This window comes from Mycteria americana, chromosome 1 (genome assembly GCF_035582795.1).
Source record: "Mycteria americana isolate JAX WOST 10 ecotype Jacksonville Zoo and Gardens chromosome 1, USCA_MyAme_1.0, whole genome shotgun sequence".
In the NCBI taxonomy this organism is placed as follows: Eukaryota; Metazoa; Chordata; class Aves; order Ciconiiformes; family Ciconiidae; genus Mycteria; species Mycteria americana.
In genome coordinates, this window is record NC_134365.1 from 95,102,952 (window position 1) to 95,125,509 (window position 22,558).

General features: G+C 38.6%; 1 protein-coding gene across 1 annotated transcript in view; it reads left to right on the plus strand.

Annotated features, from left to right (window-relative positions):
• The window catches only part of CFAP44 (cilia and flagella associated protein 44), a 47,601-nt gene that overhangs the window by 1,270 nt on the left and 23,773 nt on the right, over positions 1 to 22,558 (plus strand). Inside the window, exons 2-16 of the mRNA XM_075491811.1 lie at positions 3,777 to 3,866; positions 4,600 to 4,664; positions 5,655 to 5,764; positions 6,806 to 6,968; positions 7,972 to 8,074; positions 8,397 to 8,613; positions 10,176 to 10,290; positions 10,804 to 10,968; positions 12,205 to 12,360; positions 12,972 to 13,019; positions 14,099 to 14,198; positions 16,093 to 16,187; positions 19,143 to 19,352; positions 20,297 to 20,407; positions 22,096 to 22,248. Coding sequence (XP_075347926.1) covers positions 3,777 to 3,866; positions 4,600 to 4,664; positions 5,655 to 5,764; positions 6,806 to 6,968; positions 7,972 to 8,074; positions 8,397 to 8,613; positions 10,176 to 10,290; positions 10,804 to 10,968; positions 12,205 to 12,360; positions 12,972 to 13,019; positions 14,099 to 14,198; positions 16,093 to 16,187; positions 19,143 to 19,352; positions 20,297 to 20,407; positions 22,096 to 22,248 — 1,901 coding nt within the window. The remainder of the gene's footprint in view (positions 1 to 3,776; positions 3,867 to 4,599; positions 4,665 to 5,654; positions 5,765 to 6,805; positions 6,969 to 7,971; positions 8,075 to 8,396; positions 8,614 to 10,175; positions 10,291 to 10,803; positions 10,969 to 12,204; positions 12,361 to 12,971; positions 13,020 to 14,098; positions 14,199 to 16,092; positions 16,188 to 19,142; positions 19,353 to 20,296; positions 20,408 to 22,095; positions 22,249 to 22,558) is intronic.

The following is a 22,558-nucleotide window of genomic DNA, read 5'->3' on the forward strand; positions in this document are numbered from 1 at the left end:
ATTTTGTAGTAATCCTGACTGATAATGATACACAGACAGCACTGGATAGCTATGCCTGATTTACACTTGGATGTTTTTCTTTGTGTATATAAGCACTAAAAGACACTAAATTTTTTTGAATGAAAGTAAGTTTTGCAAAACTCCACTGCTTGCACATGTTGTGCTTAGCAGCAGCCCAGTAAATTGCTGATGTACTCTGATGCGGTCTGAAGGCTGAAAGGAATGCTTAGAGAGTTGTTCAATGGCATGCTCTTTTTCATAAAGAAATGGAAGACTCAGAAAAAACTGCTAAGGGGACTGTGTCTGAAGATGAGTTAAATAAGCAGGACTTGGCAGGTGGGAAGAAATCCAACACACCCAAAGCAGAGCTAGACTTGAAGAAGATGCCTCAGCCTGGAACAGTTGATTAGTATGTAATTTCTCATGGCAGACACCCCTCATGATAGCCAAATGTTGCAGTCATTATTTTAGGCCAGTGTTACCCACAGGCCAGAAAAATAGCAGAGTGTAGCCCATAAGGCTCATAGTATGGTTCTAAGAGGAGGTAGCTAGGCTAAGAGGTAAGGCCAAGAGTATGGTGCTTCAGGACTGGAAGCAATAAAGCAAAATAAAGTCCTGCGACGAACTGAGTTCCTTCATATACAATAAAGACAAGCAGAGGAATAACACACAAGACAATCTCCCCTGAAGGAAAGAACAAGTGACTTTTTTATTTCAAAGCCCACCAGTGGCCAAAGCTTTTCTACAAAAATTTGTGCATTTTGGAGTGAACCAAAAAATGAAATCCTGCAGAAGTAGCACAGTGTAGAGATGAATTTTTAATCTCTTGCTTATTACTGGTACTAATAGCACTGCAGTTATGTTCTGTAGTCATAGTTCCCTATTTCTACATCTCCTGAATTAGTGGACAAAACTGATGATCATTCTTCTGTAGATGTAAAAGCTGAGGTCAGATGGGTGTTGTCTTTTAAGCACAGACACACAGTTAATGGTGGGGCAGAGTCAGCTTAAAATAATAACTACTAGATATGTTCAGTTTCTAAAGTAAAACTGTAGGCCACATTTTGATCATTATTTCATTTGATGCATTTTATGCAGTTGGAGTCTCAGTCACAGGATTTATGAAGGCAAAGACTGCATTTATGAAGCTTACACATTTCAACACCTTTTTTTTCTGGAAAGAGGAAAAATATAGGATGACAGAATACAAAGAAAGTGGTGTCATCTCAGTGAATTTTTTTACGTGTTACCAAATAAACACCGATTTGATTTAATTATCCTGTATTTTGAATAAATGAGACAATTGCCTGAGATCAGAAATCTCTTAATATCCGAATTTACTGAGAATTTTTGAGAAGCTCCTATATATAAGGATTCTGTGTGGCAGCAAAATTGCCAAGAAACACTTTAGTTTTGAAATAACTGAAATAATATAGCCGAATGACACATTTCTCCATTCTGAGGTGAGCTTTGACTTTTGAGAACATAGCTAAGAGAAAGGCAATTTGAAATAAAATGGAGCTTTGCTGAAATTTACAGCTTATAGCACTGGCCACTGAAACAAAGAAAACCTGAATTCAGTCCTGAGTGAGTTCTTAGAAAGCTAAATGATGGAGCTGATGTGGACCTGTATAGTGTTTCGAATCAGTATCTTGAATTACTAGGACTAGGGGGAAAAAATAATACTGTCCTGGTCAGGCCTACTGTCTAATTAGAGTTGGGAAAAATGTCTGGTTGCCAACCTGGTTTTTTTTCCTACTTCGCACCAGTTCTACTTGCCACTATCTCAGTTTTCAGTATCAAAAGCCTTAATTCTAGCTTATTTAGGAAAACTGTCTCCAAAAAAAAAAAAAACCAGGAAAAGAAAATCAGCATTCAGAGAGATGCATACCTTTGTCACAGTGAACCTACACAAAATTTTTCTGGATCAGTCAATGCATGAAACCCAGAATCTGTAGCCAAAGTACAAATGTTCCCCCCTTGAGTCTCCTCCGAGTCTTTAAATTCAAAATTTGTTTCAGGACAGTGCTTGGACACCATCACAGTAATATGCACAGTGAACATTGCAGAAGCTTTCTTTAGCTAGAACCCAGATATCAATGCAGGCGGAAATGTTCATACCCTCTTTCAGCCTAAAGCATTTTCCAGATATGAATTAATTTATAATGAAAACTATGATAGTCTTAATTTTTAGAAGATAAATGATTGCTAATTAGTTACAATAATTTGAAATTTTATAGCACTTTTCTCTATGGATATCAAAACACTTTGCTAAGATGGGTATTATTATCTCATTTTTCACAAGAGATAACTGAGACAGCCAGAGGTGAAATGGCTGATACAAATTGTACACATCATTACTAGGTCTGGAATTAGAATTCAGGTCTCTGAACACTCCACTATATATTTATGCAACTAGTCTGTAACTATTTCTTCAACTTCAGTGATATCAGTTGTGTTACCCCATTAAAAACTCATGAATTTCATTTAAATATATTAAGATACATTGTAGTTGTTTTATTTTGATTTGTTTTCTGAATTTAAAACTTTCTGCATGTCTGTTTTCAAGTTTTTCTCAGCACTCCTGAGGGGTAAAAGCTCATTTTAATTCTTAAATGAAATTATGCAGAAAAGTCAGACTCTGGCAGAGACTCAGAACCTTTCGATGAAGATTGAGCAGGGCAGGTTGACTATATAATAACATGAATGATATGTCTACAATATTTCTTTGCTCTCACTGTCCTTCTGGTGGATGGCATTATGTTTGGACACTTTGCCTTTCCTGAAATGCCTCAAAAGATCTTTTCTCAAATGGATTCTGACCCAAAGCCAGAAACAGAAAATGCATTTTTAGGGACTTTTTCTTGGTATCAAAGTCACACTTACACAGAAAAAGAGATTCGTTTGCATCCTGCCTATATTTGTTATTCTGAATATTTAGGTTTCTTTATATTCAACTTCTGAATTTTCTGATTTCTGATGGTACTTTATAGCTGTAGTATTTGTACAAAATTGCTCCAATGTTCATTTTAAAGTGTTTTATTTGGAAATGGAGATGATGTTTGGAATCAAAAGGCAGAACAAACTCAGAATAAGAGCAATGCTTGTGGTTTTTTGCTTCTTTCAGAGACATTTATATAAATGATCAATGGGTTTGTTTTCTATATGAAAAAATTGGATCTTTCCCACTCCAGAGGACAATGGTAACTAATGAAATTGTAGCACTCTGAAAATGATAGTATGAAAGCTGAAAAATTGCTGGGGGGTGTTAGTTAAGCTGTTCAAAGTTTTTTTAATTGTGTTAATTTTATTAATTCACTTTCCATAAATATCGAATGTTTTGAAGAAAGTCCTTTTTTCTTAATGATTCTCCTGCTTCTCCATTCAAGATCTTAGATCATCTCAGAATGTCTATCTCCTGATACTTATGTGAAGTCCACCAGAAAGGTGGAGGAATAGCCTTGTTTGCTCAAAAACAAATTATCCCCCAGTATATTAAAGAGAAGCCCCAAACATGTAAATCTGTCTTCAGCTTCCCCTGTTACACAATATTTAGTCTTTCTACAGCAATGTACACAGAGCCTGGAGTCCTAAAACCTGAACCAATGAATTCACCCTACAAATTAGGACATATCTTTGGGTTATCCGTATTTGTAGTGTACAGGCAGAACACAAATACTGTCTTTGGGAATCTCAAAGCATTTGAGAGGAAATGAAAATGGTCTAAATGGCAGATGAAGGTAAAAAGACTAAAAGTTCCTCTTCACCACCACCAGGTAAAGAGGATGTGCCATCTTTTCCAAGGGAGCAGGAGGGAGCTGATGAGAAGCCAGCAGAAGGTGCTCAGGCAGATCACAGTGGTGTCCGTGAGTATTTCCTGCTGTTATATAGGGATTTCAATACTAAACCTACAGTAGCTTCTGGCTTCTCCCACCACTCACCCTTTTCTTACTAGTATGTGTTCATCTTCTGTTGCTGCTCTTGGTGTTGCCAAATTTCATTTTGACTCTGGCCAAAGATGATCCCTTCCAGTGAAATTCTGGGCTGACCATTGTGTCTGCAGTTCCTGCCCCTGAAAATTTTTGCTGCTTAGACCTGTCTCTGTAGCTAATACTGCAATCAGTTCATTAATTCTGCCAGTCTCTTTCAGTCAGAGACCTGTATTTCTCTTTTTAACACCATTTTCATCTTGAAATGCCTGTTCAGTGTCTATTTCATTAGATGTTCTGCATGTCATCTAACACACTAGATCTAGGTAGCATGGATAACAAAATTCACTAGGGAGTCTCCTGTGGAACTTTGGAAGGATTTTTGATGCTTATATTGGCGCACTACTTTGGGCATTTGTTTGATCTTCCTATTATACCTTTTTCCTGTTATAGGATGTGTTTCCTTCCTTCACCTAAGTTTTAAAATATGTTTTTTTGAAAACAAACTTCTCCCTACACTTAGTGCTAAACAGCAGGAAGTCCATTGTTGGGCAGAAGGGACTTTTTTTACTACTACAGAACTATATATTTATTTAACATGGCATGTATGAGCAAATTAGTCAAAGGAATTCATACCTAAGAGAGTAATCCCAATTGTCTTTTGCAGAAGAAAGTGAAACTAGTCTTCCAAAGGAATCACCAGCTGCAGAGGAACAGGAGGAAGAAGCGGAGCAAGTGGAATCAGACACTGAGGGCGTTCGTGAGTACTGCTTTCCACTGAGGAGATGTTGGCACGACCTTGAAAATCCCACTACTTTCTACTTTTCATTTTTTCACTGTTATTGTTATGAACAGCATCAGACCAGTGCCATCAAGTTACAGCAATTGAGTTTCTCTGTTCCCTTTCAGTTGGCTTACCTTGTGTACTTCATGTTGCTCTTTCCCATGGCTGGTCTCTGACCCCTTTGTTGGTTGTTTTTCATAGAACACCTAGGAGAGAAAAAAATCAGGACAGGGTGAAAAGCTTACAAAATAGGTAATGGGGATTTCATCTGAGGTATCAAACTGAAAAGTACTTTCAACAAGTGCTTATGACTAGTTGGAAGTCAAGTTGACAGTATTCTTCATTGCAGTCCAGCGAAGAACTACACATTAGCACATTGGGTCATACATTAGCAGTATGCCTTTTTGAGGACAATGGTGTCTTATGGTGGTCTGTTGTATGTGTTTTTACTAATTGTTCTGTATAATGATGTGTGTTCAGTAGCTACTGAAAAGAGACACTTTAAACTTTATTTGGTTTCTAAAGCTGAGACCTAAACACCAAGCAAAGCTGAACTGAAGTACTTTGGCAGGTCTTGAGTTTTAAAATCCATGTTTTTAAAACTTTCTCAAAATTTTTCTTCTTTAAATTCTTCAGTTTTGAATATTCACAGTAAAGTTTTTAAAAGCCTGAGGAAGTACTTGTTACAGACTGTTCCAGGACAAGTTGTTACTAAGACATGGTACCCTTGTTTTGAGCTATGGACTGCCCCTTACTGTGTTGAAGGAGGCAAGGAATGTGTGAATCCTTCCCTTTTGCAGTTAGGTGCAAATATCAGCAAGGACCCTAAAATTTATGGTGAATATAAATTTCCTTTATGTTCCCACTTCTGAGATGCAGAAGGCGATTCAGAAGAGCAAGATAATAGTGAAGTACCCTCAGAGGCACAAAAAAGGCCTGAGAAAGTAGAAAAGAAAATCTCGGAAACTTTCTTCTATAACTATGAAGATATATATTCACGGCCGTTTGTTACTGAAGACTCTGGGATACCAATTAACCTTCTTACTCTTAAGTATCCTTTCTGTTGAGGCTGTGCAAATTTAAAGCTAAGGATATTTAATATATGTTCTTAAAATTGTACTTGTCTAATTTGGGGTAGCCTATGTGGCATTAGTGAGATACCTTTGGTTGAGACACAGATAAAAATCCTGACCAGTTATGGTTCTGGGTGAATTTAATCTTAAATGTTGTCTTGACCTCATAAACATTTCTTATTGGGCATAATTCTTACTGTTGTAAGTAATCTTGTAGAACTAGATCATCGCCAAGTTAATGTGATCAGGAAGAAGACTAGCATAAGACTATCCCCCTGCAAAGCTCTCCCTTTCTGTGTAGCCACAGTGGTGTTCCCCAAGAAGCTGAGGGGAGGGCAGGAGAGGAGCAGCTGTGTCTCTCATACTTCCTCACAGAACTGCTAAGGGAGAAGTGGGGAAGAAACCAGGTAGATTTGTAGCCTGATGCTCAGAAGATCTAAACTGGTAGAATGAAGTGGTGCCCATTAATTAAGAGCTACAATAAGTCCTTTGCTAGGTATGGTCAAGTAGGATATGATATGTGACTTTCACAAGTGCTGGTGGTTTTCTCTGCAGAGTCAAGTTGCTATTGAAGACTGGATTTTCCCTTCTTCACATCTGCCTGTAAACATTTAAGAAGTGAGCTTGACCACTTCTTTGGTTTGATTTCTTGTCTGTAGAACAGTTCCTAGTAATCTGATGCACATCTCTTACATTTTGTCTGAAAAGAGAACACCAATAGAATATGAATTCCTTGCAGCCCCAAAGGATCCAGCAGAGGCAAGAGGTGTGCCCTGTAGTGGACATGAAAGGATGGAATATGAACTTTAGAGGGTCTTCACTTGTGCCTTCCCCTCAGTTATAGAGGCTTGATATATTTTACCTTGACTCTATACTGAACAAAACTATCTCCTACCTTCAGGCTTTTAGTCACCAGATCCAGTATTCCCATCTGAGTTTTGGTTTAAGTGTTTCTATCCACTTAGTAAACTTTTCTAGAAAGCCAGTGTCAAATCTTTTCCTTATTGAACTGTTCTCAGACATTCTTTTGGATATGACTGCACCAGAAGTGTAAACCTGCTGCTGATGGATAGCCAAACACTGATGTATATAGCAGGCAACCAAGTGGTGCTCCTGGACCTGAAAACTAAATCTCAAAGTTATCTCCGGAGCAGCGGTGGTGGTGGAATTGGGTTTATCACAGTACGGCTTTTATTTCTTGTTTTAGGATGTTAGTTGCTTTCTAGAAGCAAAATGTTCACTTGGTTGCACGATGGGAGATTTCTACATCTGCGCATGCATATATGTAAGAAAGTATGGTATTGATTAGGGGGATGTGTGGACCACACAGTGTGGGCTACTCAGCCCGTCAACATAATTGGCAGAGGACAAATATCTGCATACCTAAGTCCCAGGCTTAGGTACCTTAAAGGACTGACAGGTGTCAGCTGGGATTAATTTTTAGAACTATTACATTCTTACTTAAATATTTCGGCTCATATCAACTTTTTTTTTTTTTTGAACATTCATCTCTCCTAGTCACAGCTGATATTAGTATAATGTTTTGCAGTTAAAATTTAGAAAATCAAGCTCCTAGATAAATGAAGAGAAAAACTATCTGGTTTCACTCTAGTAAGCTCCTACCAAGCGCTTGGACTCTCAAATGCTTCCTCGGGATTTGAAGCACCTTACGCTGTGAAGGGCTCTGCCATTTCTCAGTTGTATTCCACATGAGCAAAGCTTTCAGAATACCAGCCTCAGACTGTTCAGCTACATTGTAAGCAACCTTTTCTGAGGAATCATGGTACATCTTTATGTTTTCAGAACAATATTATTCAGGATGGCTTTTCTGCAGCTGTTTGCTGAAGTAGATGGCTGCTGACACAAATGCTGCTCATGGAAAGATCAGCTAGTGGGTTGAGTGAAGTAGGAATAGTAAAAGAATGCATGATAAAGCAAATTATTTCACAGTTTGTCATGGTTCTGCATTATATGTGCAATATACCTTTTTGTGTGCATAGTAGCTTCATTCTGATATTGAGCAATAGATTGGCAGTTGTTCAGAATAAATGCACAGAAAAATGCAGCCTAGTATTTATGGCAATATCTTTTGACTAATGAGTGAGTAAATACAATAACTCAATAACTAGCAGGATAGAGACAAAGGTGTCATTACAGCATGCAATGTGACTTTTGCTTTTTCAAGGCACACCCTACTAAGAAGTACTTTGCAGTAGGAGAAAAAGGCAAGAAGCCAAACCTCATCATCTATGATTATCCTTCACTGAGGCCCTACAGAATACTGCAAGGTAGTGTAAAAAGTTCTATTTTCATTTTACACAAATGGGCCAGTGTTTATAGATCCCAGCAGATGGAGTAGTGGGTCACTTTAGAAGTTTAGAAGGAAATACAACCTTTTGGTCCTTCACAGCAAAATAGAAAACACTGGTTTCGAGCTTTTTCATTATTGCATGGGAGGAAACTTTTATTTAGTAGAAATAGCCAACCGAGAGCTATTACCTAGTGAAAAAAATAATTACAGTGAAAGTTGAGCTCCTTCTAAGTAGATTTTCCTATTGTTTCTTCCTCTTTTCTGTGTGTGTGTGTATTTGGGCTTGTATGTTTCTTCAGGTGGAACAGAGGAAGCCTATGTTTTTGGTGATTTCAACAATGCTGGCACTTTGCTGGCCAGTGTTGGGAGCAGCCCTGACTACATGCTGACTATCTGGGACTGGAAACAAGAAAATATTGTGTTGAGGTCAAAAGCTTTTTCACAGGATGTTTACAAGGTCACATTTTCTGCTGATAATGAAGAGCAACTAACTACATCTGGAGCAGGACACATCAGGTAGGTTTACAGATTAGGATTAATACATATCACCTCTAAAGTCATAATATGTAGAAGATGACTAACAGGAATGTGTCATTAGCAAACATGGACCAATGAGGAATGCTATTTTACCTGGCCACTACAATTACAAAAACGAGAAAGTTCAAGTCCTTCAGCCAGTCAGCCAAGTCTTTTAACACCTTTGCTGTGCAAAAAGGATGATACTTGATGTTGAATGTCGATACTACTGGCTCCATTCTTGTAATTTCAACAAGCACCGGGGAGAATTAATAAAAAATATTTATATATACATGTCTTCTAGCTGGTAACATAGCATATATGCCTCCTGTGCCTTCTGGGCTTTCTACCTTTGATTTCTTGAACTCATCTGCTGTTTGGGCAGCCATTAGAACTGGTTGCCAAGTCATGGATCAGAAACCCTCTGATACCACCAAAAGCCTGCAAAGAAGCCTTACAAAATATATGCTTCCATAAACTCCCTTCTCTGGTAAGTTCATGGATCCTTTTGTAATAAAAAAAATAAACCACAACTTTAAGCTCTTTGGGACAGAGATTAGCTTTGTGTTTTGTATTTATCCAGTGTTCAATATTAATACAGCAGAGACTTAAGATATGACTCGGATGATATTGTAATAGAAATGATACCTTTAAAATTATAACACATGTAAAGTTTCTTTGAATTTTAAGAGAGGAATCAGATCAAAATCTGTGATTTGCTCTATAGTTTGGTTGCAAGGTGGCTCTGAAATAGCAAATGGCTTATTTAGACCCAGAACAAACGTGGTTTAGAATACATTATTTATGTAAATCTGACAAAACAAAATCTCTTATAAACTTTCTTTTGAGCTAAAATACTATAGATAAACTCTGACATAGCTTTTATAACATGATAAACATGACCTTTCACCCAAATGTAGTCTCAAATTCCAATTTCCAACAGCTGTCTTAAATGTAATGTCTCCTGCACACACAGTGAACCATCCCTAATTGCAGTAAATGTTAATTTTTCTGTAATGCAGTAATTTAGAGTTATGTTTTACACTGCTAAAAATATAACGATGAAATAGAAATAGCTATGAAGATCTAGGATAAAACCTTTGGCTCAGTGAGATTTTATAGTCAAGCTCAAGTCCATGGAGGTACTTGTATGAAATTCAGTGAAGACCTTAGTCCCTTGGATTTACAAAGTTGAGCATCATACACTGGAGACAGCATGAGTAAAATAGGTATCCCTAACTACATGTATTGGTTGTAGCTGGAAAGATGTAGCTATGCATTTTACACTTATTAATTTAAAATAGTAGTTTAATCTTCATTCTCCCCATTCCAAATCCTTTTCCTAGCTTTTTCATATGGTAGTATAGGGAAATGTTTGTGTAGTTACAAAGCTTTATCTCATTTTAAAAAGAAAAACCCAAGGTCTCCTGCGAAAAAGAATAATAAATGAACAGCCCTTACCTCAGAGGCATCCCTGGTAACATTATTACAATGTCTGAGAGGGACTGAAGAGTGTGCTTAGGAAATCTTGTATCAGAGAGGGCTGTTTTTTCTAAACTCAGATTCTGGAAGATGGCTCTCACATTCACTGGTCTCAAGTTACAAGGAGCTTTGGGGAGGTTTGGAAAAACAGCAGTGACCGACGTTATAGGTTATGTGGAGCTGCCTGATGGGAAGGTAAGTAAGAAAAAGTTCAATTGATTTTATGTTCCCTCTCAGGTTTTGATATAAAGTCTACCGAGTAAGTTGGAGAGTTACTATTTGCTTCAAAGTGATTTGAATTAGATCCTCAGTGCACTGCTCTGATAAGCTAATATTGACATTAATTTACCAAAAACCTGGCTTGCTTTTTAATAATTGAAAACTACAGTTAGTATTGTAATTCCCAGACAAAAGATCTCTGTTGGCTTAGAGCTGAGGCTCCTCTAATAGGATACTGAAAACGTTAGTGTAAAGAAATACAAAGACTGTTAGCCCTAATCCTTAATCATTTCAGTGCATGTAAATGATGTCACATTGCTAAAAAGTTGAATCTTCTCACCTTTTACAGCTTCTCTTGCAAATATCTGTACGTTGCTATGAATTTAATGCTTGCATTGAAGGAAGCCACAAATGTTAACCAAATTCTTGCCAATATTTCTGCATGGTTAAGTGCAGGTGCTTATGTGCTTCTCTTCATTTGCATTGAAGGTTATCTCAGGGTCTGAGTGGGGCAACTTGCTGCTTTGGGAAGGGGGCCTCATTAAAGTAGAACTCTGTCGAGCTGGACACAAGCCCTGTCACAGTGGCCCTGTCAGCCAGTTAGTTCTGGATGAAGGAGAACTTGTCACTGTTGGAAAAGATGGCTTCATTCGGGTGAGTTTTTCTTCTGCTCTGCCTTTAGGTGTGCAAATTTGTGGTCAGCAGGTAAATGTTATGTATTTTCTTTATCAGAGTTTATTTATGGAGGCAATTTTGCAGTGCAGTTGCTTTCTGAGGATGAATTTTTAGAACAAACAGAATAAGAGCACATCTCCACAGTGTAGATGTTTGAATCTGATAGTGTTCACACAGCGTTCTCTGTTTAATAGCAGTAAATAAATCACCTTTTACTCTAATAAATCAAAATATTTTCCAGTGATTCTCTAAAAGCTTTGGTTTTGCCTGCATTCTAGCAAAATTTTTTCCATGTGTAGTTTTGGTTAATCTTTACAATTTTCAGGCCTATTAATACATCTGGTGTTATTTTGAAGGATAAACTATGGCAATATTTGAAATTAATTTTCTGATTATTTGGATGCTCAGATTATTAATGTCAAAATGACATAGAAATTAACTAGTATCTTAGACATACATGTGCTGAAATAGAGGAACAATTAAAAGAAAAGACATTGGGCATCCTGAAGTTAACATATAATTCTATAAATTAAGGTCAAAATGGTTACCTTATCCATACCACTAGTTTCTATCTCACCTGTCAATTATCAATGATTTTGTAATCTTGTTTGCCTGCTCTTTAAGGGAAAACAAGAAGTGTCTTCTGCTGGTGAGTGAAAGACCCAGTTAATCAACAGAAAGTGGATGGTTTCAACACCCTGTGTTTCTTTTGTTTTGTTTTGTTGTTGTGTTTTATAAATTGATATTATCCCCTTAGGAAAATTCACTTGGTTATAAGGGTGCCAACTCATATCTTGTCCTTATCCCACAGAGCAGAACACGGATGTGTTAGATTTCCCATTCTTTCTTCTGTGCTGCCTATGAGCAAAGCTGAGAGCAGGCAGATATCATTTACTTTCTATAGTTCTGAGGCTGCCATGTATAGCTCTGCTAGTGCCAAGGCTGAATTTAAGCTACCGTTGTTTCAGAATTGGACAGAGAACTTTTACATATACTTTGCATTGCACCCAAATATATCAGATAGTAGTTGCTGATTGCCACTGTTCTAGGTTACATTCAAAACAGTGAGGCAGATGTGACAGGTTTCATACTCTACCTGTAGAATCTACACTCCCTTGGTTGCTTATAATTTTGAATTTCCATATTAATTGTGTATGAAAACATAACCTGGCCTTATAAAAACTCGTATTTTTTAATGCTTCCAACACCATGAAGGTGTGGAACTTCGAGACAATAGATGCTGCTGATTCTGTGGATGACACAGGGTTACTGGAGGTGGAGCCTATGAATGAACTTCATGTTGGCAGGAATGTCAGTCTGAGTTTCATATCGAAAGTTCTTGACTGTGGACAGCCTGTTTGGTATGCTCAGGTAAGATACACTCAAGTACATACATCTCTGTGGAGAAACACAGAATGAGGGAGGTAATGTTAATTAACAGCAGGAGTCCATTACAAATCAGTACATTTCTTTTTGGTAGAATTCAATCTTCTTCTGTATATATATACATAATATTATTATTATATATATAATCATCCTTTTTCAAACACTGGAGCAGGCTTCCTAGAGAGATGGTCGATGCCTTGTGCCTGTCACTGTTTAAGAGGCATTTGGACAATGCCCTTAATATGCTTTAACTTTTGGTCAGCTCTGAAGTGGTCAGGGAGTTGGACTAGATGGTCGTTGTAGGTCCCGTCGAACTGAACTATTCTATTCTATATTTGTAGTGTATAGTAACATGTGAGAGACTGGCTTTGGGAGCCGGAACCGCATAAGAATAGGAGAATGTGAAAAGGTATTGTCCAAGTTCTGTTATCCTGGACTGATGGATAGGACTGATAGGACCAACATCGCCACATTCAGCCATTTCAGTTTCATAATGATAATCATAAAGGAATTTTTAAGGAGTCACCGTGGGCAGTTTTATTTCCAAATTGACTCTGAAAATATTCAGGTTACATGTTTTGTTTTTTCTTCTTCAGGATACCAATGGAGCAATCTGGAAGCTGGATTTGACTTTTTCAAATACGGTAAGTTTGTTTTCTTTTGCTTTCTTCTGATTTCTTCAATTCCTTTGCAATAACTTCCTTTAACTATACTGGATGCATCTGCAATGAAGTTTGTGTTTTATGAAGCTGCACAGTTGAAAATTTTAGCATTGAAACAGATTATTTTTTTTTTCTTAGAAATTTATTTTCATAATATTATTGATTATAATGATTGTGCAGGATTATCAAAAGTAATTTGATTTTTTATTCCTGAAATTTGGCTGCCAAATTCAAGTTACCTTAAAGGAGTTTTATACTTGTAAACTGGTAATAAAAGTTACATGTATGCAGGAAATGAGTTCAAGGAGTATTGATATATCCTATCTAGATAGGTGTTTGAAACAATCCTTACTGTTGTCTCTAAATGACATAAAGAACTAGGAAAAACAAGGAGAAGATGAAATGCACTTCACATGTTTTACCCTACTGGTTACTAGTGTTATTGCTGGAGATGTTTTTGATGGAGACATAGATGACACAGCTAAAATGAGGGCATTTAATTTTTGCTCCCGAACATATTAAAGTAAATGGGAACAATCCCTTTGAGTGGAATAAAGTTCTGTGGCAACAGGTAAAATTATGTACCAAGAATTTTATGGTAAATAAAAGATGTACAAAGCATGCTATAAAAACTAATGTAAAAAATGTATAGCAAAACCTGGAATTCCTTGGATGATGAAATGATTTCCCAGGCAGTGTAAGCCCTAGGCTTGAGAGCATTTTCTTTGCCTTCAGAGCAACAGCTGTTTGTTAAAAATGTTAATTCCAAGCCTGAAACTGCTTAATGAAAGGCATTTCCCTTTATTTTCACATAGAAAAAGATGGAATTTTAAATGAACTTAATGTTCCTACACTAATTTTGCTCATGATCTCCCTAAGAACATTTAAATTAAAAAAAAAAAAAGGGAATTCCATATAGGTACCTCATGCATCCCAAATTTTGTTCACACAAACAGTACGTGTCTAGATTTTTCAGGTTCACTGTAGGTATGGCTGGTAATACCTTGTAAGTGCAGCTCCAGAACATAGCAGAATTTCTGTTGTTCTGTTTTGCACTGCAGACCCGTGATCCAGAGTGCCTGTATACCTTTCACTCTGGAAGAATTGAAGCCATGAGTGTCTCTCCCACTACATACCTTCTGGCCACCACTGCTCTTGACTGTAAGTATACTATTCCTTTGCTCTCATACCACTGTCATTATTGTTTTTGAAGAGCAATGATGCTTGGTTTGGAACTATTCTGTTTGAGCTGAAGTTGTGTATTTGCTCTTGAAAAGTCAAGTCACTTTACAGACAATTGTTATTCCTGGGATCAGTTCTTTAATAGTTAAGACAAATCATTTATATTTTGAAATAATGCATTAAGGCTGCTTCATCTGGGATTTTAACGAGATAAGTTTTTAATGGGAAGCTTTGTAAATACTGTTCGTTCTGAAGGAACAGCTGAAAAGATGAGACACTTGGTTTGAATAACAGCACTTGTATTCAAGGCTCTGGATCAGTAAGTGTTGGGATCTTTGTTTTGTAAGGGATTACATACATCTCTAGCATTGTGTAAGTCATTGTGAATATTAATATTCATGGCTTTCTTAGAAAATGCAATAGCTATCATGCTCTCAACAATGTGCTCTCAACACCACCTAACATGTAATTACAGACATATTTATTTAACTTATACAAATATTGCAATTTAGGCCTCTCACAGTTAGCTTTATCATGCTTCGAAAGAACAACTACTGGCCCGAACATTAACAATGTCACTTACACTTCTCAGAAAATGCCACAAGGTCTTTAACTCAATTCTTGTCAGCAGTATCTTGTCATTTGTCTGTGTTATACAATGTACATGCACTTCTAGCCTGAAGACAAACTCCTACCAGTTGAGCAAATGACACTTAGGATATATGCCAGCTGGAATAGAATTTTATGCAGACCAATATGTGTGTCTACTAATCTGTTAATTTCACCTCTGGTGAAATTGACTTTTCTTTGGGCAATGTTCCATTTTCATCCATTTAAATGTTTTCCTCCCTAGGCAATTTGAAGTAGTAGCGTATCATCTTTTATGATTATGGCAATGTGCGCTTGCAGCCCAGAAGGCCAACCGTATCCTGGGCTGCATCAAAAGAAGCGTGACCAGCAGGTTGAGGGAGGTGATTCTCCCCCTCTACTCTGCTCTCGTGAGACCCCACCTACTGCATCCAGCCCTGGGGCTCCCAACATAAGAAGGATGTGGACCTGTTGGAGTGAGTCCAGAGGAGGGCCACAAAGATGATCAGAGGGCTGGAGCACCTCTCCTATGAAGGCAGGCTGAGAGAGCTGGGGTTGTTCAGCCTGGAGAAGAGAAGGCTCCGGGGAGACCTTATAGCAGCCTTCCAGTACCTAAAGGGGGCCTACAAGAAAGCTGGAGAGGGACTTTTTACAAGGGCATATAGTGATAGGACAAGGGGTAATGACTTTAAACTGAAAGAGGGTAGATTTAGATTAGATATAAGGAAGAAATTCTTCACTATGAGGGTGGTGAGGCACTGGAACAGGTTGCCCAGTGAAGTTGTGGATGCCCCATCCCTGGAAGTGTTCAAGGCCAGGTTGGATGGGGCTTTGAGCAACCTGGTCTAGTGGAAGGTGTCCCTGCCCATGGCAGGGGGGTTGGAACTAGATGATCTTTAAGGCCCCTTCCAACCCAAACCATTCTATGATTCTATGATCTTTTCCTATGTTGTCAGTACAGATTTTCCTTACAGTATGCCACATTTCTGTGATTACTTGAAAATTACACATGGTGGTCAGCATGCAACTTCTTATTACAACCCTCAGCTTTGACAATTCTTGGGACCCTGTAAGTTAAAGAGTGAAGAAAGCTTGTATTTTGTTCATGAGCTAGCTGTGGTACTCTATAACCATCAGTCATGTCTTTCCAGATGGGTGTTCGATACTCAAAGAGAAAAATTAATAACTTTCTATCCAGCTTTAAATAAATAGACATTTCTCCATAAATCTGAAAATGTAAGTGATGTTGCAAGAAATAAATTCTTACTGTCTCCTTTCCACACAGGGTCAGTGCGTATCTATGATTTCATCAGCAACAGTCAACTGAGTGAAATTAAGTTTAAACAAGGAGGAACAGCACTGACGTGGGCACCTCGTGTTGTGAGTTTTTGCTAGTGTGTTAACAAAAATTCATATGGGGTTTATGAGCCTGCCAGCATCAAGAAAGTTGCTCACAATACAAGACCTTAAAGAAGTCACTGTTAGGCCATGCTGGAATTTACTGTAGTAGTATATATGCATAAGTTTGTGGAGTAGTATGTATGTATAATAGTATGTGTACAGCTTGATTTTACTGTGGATTGTCAGGTATCCTGCTTTGTGTCTGCCTGAGATTATAAAATCAGATCTCAGTGTGCAGTCCCAGGAAGCAGTCTTACTTTATAGACTAACAGCTTCTATTTATCCCACGCAGAGTAATTGTCAATTAACATGAGTTAGTTAACACATTTTGAAATGACAGCCCAGACAATCCACAAACATTTGGAGATAAATCATAAAAAACTGTTGCCAGAACTGATCATTTGTGGAGAGTGGAGTCTATCACTTTTAGACATATTTGCTAATTTTAATTAAAATAGTGTCTAGTTATGTTCTTGAGGAAACATAGCCAGCCTGGTGGGTTAATTGTAAGCGAAGTTATGGAGGAGAGTGCTTACTTGAATTTCCAAGGCAAGGGTAACACTGGGACAGTGCTCTTATAACTATAATTCTGGCCATGCGGTCATTCAGAGATGCTGTTAGGTGATGACCTATACATTCAGGAGGTAAACTGATTGCAACAATAAATTGTATAGCATTACAAAACTGACTCGGTTCAGTTTTACAAAAGTTGGTACTAAACACAATCTGAAAAATCAAGGGTATTTAGTCTACCTAGCTGCATTTAAAATCCCATTAGATACTTACACATAGCTTAAGGTGCTCAAATATATTTGAAAATCTGTGCTATTAATCTAAGAACATTTCATCCAACATACTTTGAAGTATCTGTATACCATAATATCCTCATAGGCAAGCTAGCAACCTACAGGTTAGTAAGTGAACAGTGACATGGATTTAAAACTGCCTAAATGGCTGGGCCGCAGGGAATAGTGATCAGCAGCACGAAGTCCAGTTAGAGGCAAGTCTCTAGCGGTGTACCCTAGGCGTCATTACAGGTGCCAATATTCTTCATTAATTACCTGGACACTGGAACAGAGTGCACCCTCAGCAAGTTCACAGATGATGCAAAACTGAGGGGAGTGGCTGGTACTCTAGAGGGTTGTGCTGCCATTCAGAGGGATCTGGACAGGCTGGAGAATTGGGCTGAGGAGAATCTCATGAAATTCAACAAGGGAAAATGTGAAGTCCTGCATCTGGGATGCAATAACCCCAGGCACCAGTACTGCCTGGGGGCCCACCAGCTGGAAAGCAACTCTACAGAGAAGGATCTTGGGATCCTGGGGGACACCAAGCTGACCATGAGCCAGCAATGCACCCAAAGAAGTCCAACAGCATCCTGGGCTGTATTAGGAAGGGCGTTACCAGCTGATAGAGGGAGATGATCCTTCATCTTTGCTCAGCACTGGGGAGGCTGCATCTGGAGTGCTGGCTCCCTAGCAGAAGAAACATACAGACTTAATGGAGGGAGTCAAATGCAGAGCCATAAATTTGAGGTCCATGAGTGACTCCCCTTGATCATTTACTGAGCAATGCTGTCATACACCTGCTTATTACAGAAGGGCTTTTTAAGATAAGACATCATGGGCTGATGTCCCCAGATAACGGCAAGACAGTTACCCCCGGGTCCTTTCTAAACAATAAAATTTTTCATACCTAAGATTATACTTTTGCCAGTTGCTCATAGAGCTTATCCATTCACCCTCATCTCTTCACACAGCAATTCTCCTTCTGGTCTCGTTTCTGGTGTGCATTAATATTGACCTGTGCCATGTCTGGAGCTGGCTCAGCTTGTAAATCATGTCAAGACACTACCATATATGGCTAATATCAGCTAAATCTGCAAGTCCAGCTAGATCCAGCTAAAACATAGGCCTGTTTCTGTTAACTCTTCTCTCACAATTCAAGCCTGTCTACATTATTAGAAATTGTCCTATGAAGGCAGGCTGAGAGAGCTGGGGTTGTTCAGCCTGGAGAAGAGAAGGCTGTGGGGAGACCTTATAGCAGCCTTCCAGTACCTAAACGGGGCCTACAAGAAAGCTGGAGAGGGGACTTTTTACAAGGGCATATAGTGATAGGACAAGGGGTAATGACTTTAAACTGAAAGAGGGTAGATTTAGATTAGATATAAGGAAGAAATTCTTCACTATGAGGGTGGTGAGGCACTGGAACAGGTTGCCTAGCGAAGTTGTGGATGCCCCATCCCTGGAAGTGTTCAAGGCCAGGTCGGATGGGGCTTTGAGCAACCTGGTCTAGTGGAAGGTGTCCCTGCCCATGGCAGGGGGGTTGGAACTAGGTGATCTTTAAGGCCCCTTCCAACCCAAACCATTCTATGATTCTATGAAATTGGCTTACCTACAGGGCCTATGGTAAAGACTCCATAGCCTCCTCTTTCCATCTCAAGTAGCTGTCCCTGTTGACAACTGTACTTTACATGGAGTCAGCCAGACCCAAGTCTGTGCCCTCACCTCTTCAAAAATCATACCCACATTTGATGCCCAATATTATATTCAAGGTAATATAATAATTCCTTTTTTGAGTTCCAACTCTTCTCCTTAAGAAGAAGCTACTGATATATTTGTATATCAGTATGAATTACCTCTTCCTCAGAGGTTACAACCACACCCTCATTAACATTTCCAGTCTCAATGGCATGTTATCAGTAAAAAAAAAAAAAAACCAAACCAAAAAATAACCCCCAGTCCCTCCACTCACTTTATGGTAGCGTATTTGAGAGGATAAAAATTTCCCATGTATGAAACATTCTTTGTGCTTTAGCAACACTTCCATGTAACATGAGTTACAGGTTAACACCAGAGCATGTGCCATACAGATTCTTATCCTAAGCTCTCAGATGTACACTGTGATTTTTTTTCTTCATTCTTCTACTCGAAGGTAAATCCTAAAGGAGGTCTAATCGCAGTGGGGTTTGAAGATGGCGTTGTCCGCATAATTGAAGTTTATGATCCCAAAGGACTGCCTGTTCTTGCAGGACAGACCAATACAGAGAATGCAGAGATAAATCTGAAACAAGCTTTCAAACCTCATGCTACTGCAGTTACAGCCTTGGCATATGAACAAAATGGAGATGTGCTTGCCACAGGGGTACGTATCACTTCTTTTGGTTATTTTTATTAAGCCACAGATGTAGAAATTATTTAAAGACATAGGTAAAGTTTGCTTACTGACAACACAGTTATACTTCTGTTATTGCTGTTGATCGCTTCCTGTAGTTCTCTGCAGTGCTGGGGGAAGAGGAGGATCTGTTTGCACTCACATTTGTTTTCTGAAGGAAAGCAACCGTGCAATTCATATGATTAATTTTGTGAATTACTGGACTGTTTAGTGTGAATTCTGTAATCCCCTTTGAAGACGGATTTGGTTCATTTTGGAATTAGTTTAGTAGTATCTTGGAATTAATAAAAGCAAGTCCGTTCGTACGCCACCTTGGCAGCACTCCAGCTGCTACCCAGCACTGCTTGGCCTTACAACAGGATTGACCAGTTGGTTTGCCAGTGTGCCTGCTAGTCTTTGGGATGATTTCCAATGTGGTCTCTCTTTTTAAAAGCTAGCCTTCAGCTATATCAGGGCATTTGCAGTTACGTGTTCCTTGAGCTGAATTGGCATGCATTTCGCTTAATGCAAGATTTAAGCTGCCATACATCATGTTGTGCACCAGTTCTGGATTTTATTGTTATCCGGGGAAATCAGCCTACGCTGCCTGATGTGAAAAACCAAGCCTGAGCCTGAGCTTTAAAAGAGCTCCTGGGGCAATGGGCAGAAAGCACGTGGCTGGGGATGCCAGGTGAGGCCCATCAGGGCAATTAAGGGCTATAGGTGCACTGAGGGTCCTGGAGCAAGGTGGGGAGGATTTTTATTTCCTCCCTGTAATTATCATGGAAGTCCAATTCTAAGTTCCAAGGCACTTGTAAGTCCCCCTGTTGAGCCACAAAACATTTGAAGTACATGTTTATGTCATAAAGTACTTACAGTCTTTTGAATTTTTGGTCAGCTTTGATTCAGTCATCTTTTTTTTTTTCCCCCCCCAGAGTAAAGACAAAACTGTTTTCTTTTTTGCTGTTGAAGATGAATACAAGCCAATTGGGTTCATCTGCGTCCCTGGGCCTGTGCAGGCATTACAGTGGTCTCCACCTTCTCATGTAAGTAATGCATGTTTGTTTTCTTTCCTTCCTGAAAAGAACTTCCAATGAAAACAGATGAAGATCCATGACCCTAGCCATGTTCTCTATAGGCAAGGCAAAAGATGTTTTGTTACTTTGCTCTTCGTGCTGCTTCAGAATGACAGAGAGGTTCTGTGTAGCTGTTCAGTCACTTTGGACGTATTTTGGACTTTGGATAACAAAGAGCAGAAACATATGCAAACCACAACATTTTGCTCAGCTTTTTGAGTTCCTGCCTTGAAGAAACAAGCCTCTGCCTTAGCTTTTGGAAAGTCTTAGTCTCCTTTGATAAAAGAGTTATTTGAGCATTATTGCCTGTGCCTCTTGCCTGTATTAAAACAGGCTTTTGCGAAGCTTTTGGACCACATTAAGAAAGCTTTTGGGTGCTTCTTAGAATTCACACTCTGTGTTTGAAGTGTGTCAGTGACATATTCAAATAGATTCTTGCTAGTATTTTAAAAGTTTTATAAGGTTAGAGTAACTTCTGAAATTTTGGTTGGTCCAGTATTCTTATTTAGAGGGGAGATTGTTCATTATATTTAGACACTGACAAAGTGGCCAGCAAGATGCATTATACTGGTGCACAGTGGCAAAGTGTAGCTATTATTGCTTGTTCATAGGAACTGATAAAAACTGTGTGGGCAAAAGAACGCTTGCTGGTATTAACTCTGTCTTGCTGCAGAAATGACAGATCTTGATCTAACAGTTGCATTTTGAGTCCTTTCCTTGACAACAAGGTACTCATACTTACTAAAAAAGCACCCATCATGTCTTTGATAGGTTAGATTCCCTCTGAGTAATTTTGTCTACCAGTATCAGGTCTCCACTGCTAGATGTGAACACTTACTAAACAGTACAAGCATCTGAGTGTTATGCTACCTTTTTTCTCTTAAAAAAAAACACCTCAGGGATTAAGTATTATATATCTAATGAACGTATTTGTAAGGCTGAGATTTTATGGACACAAGAACCATATAATTTCTAGTTAAGATTTCCATAGCAACTCTAATATGCCCTCTTTGCACATTTTTAGTGATGGGTCAGATAAAATAAGCCTCTCTCTAGTCTCCAGACAGCTTATGGTAATTGAAACTAAATACAGACTTGCCTTTTAAAATCTCAAAACACTAAATAATTATTACCCTCACCTCACCTATTCCTCCTAACTTTGCATTTTAAAGGACCTGGCAGGTACCAGCAAAGAAGAAACAAACTCAAAGCTAAATAGCATTTGGCAAGATTCTGAGCCCAGTCTTGAAGATATAAGGGATTTATTAGTATAGAAACATATGGACTTTCAAACAATTATCAAACCAAAACCTCAGCTCCTAACTTTTGGGTCAGATCCATCCTTTAATTTAACCAAAATCCCAAAATATCATGATGCTGCTTCCAAACTAGACAGTGTCAGAATGATATCTGTTTTGTATATGGCGAGGACTTCTTCAATTCCTTAGCTTTGCCTAGGATATGTAGTATAAAAGAAGCTCACTGATTTCTGATGTCCATTTAAAAGTGTCCATTTGAATAAGAGCACAGTTAGGGTTAATGCCTCCTGGCTGGAGCTTGGCTTTGTGCCTGTGCACCTTCTGACTAACTTTCTCCCATTTCTCTCAATTCCATGTATACATCTGCCCTATACTTGTATTTTTTGTGGTTTTGTACAGGTGAAGAGCATGCTGCTCATCCTTTGTGAGAATGGCTTTGCTCTCCAGGTTCCTGCCCCTGTCCCTGAGGAACAGGATACAGTGTCGACCTATCAAATAAAAAACCTGCCAACACAGTACTTTCATTTTTACAGTATTAAATCACGAATCAAGGTAAAGAACTCTCCTGGGGAGGAATTTCATGTTCTTCATGTGCCAGAGGACAAAACAACCCAAAAAGGTTTCTAGTGCCTGTATTGCATCATAGGATTTTTGCTCTGCTTCTTGAAGGGGCAAGCCAGGTAGAGTCCATTTGTGGCTGAGTTTCAACATTTGAAATTACAAGCTGCTGTTTGTTTATTCAAATAGAACATACATCACACTGAAAGCATGATGTGCATTTTGATTAGAATTAGAAGATAGCATCAGTGAAAGGGAAAGGTAGTATAGTTCATTAGTTCTCAAAATATTTTCATCTTGGTAA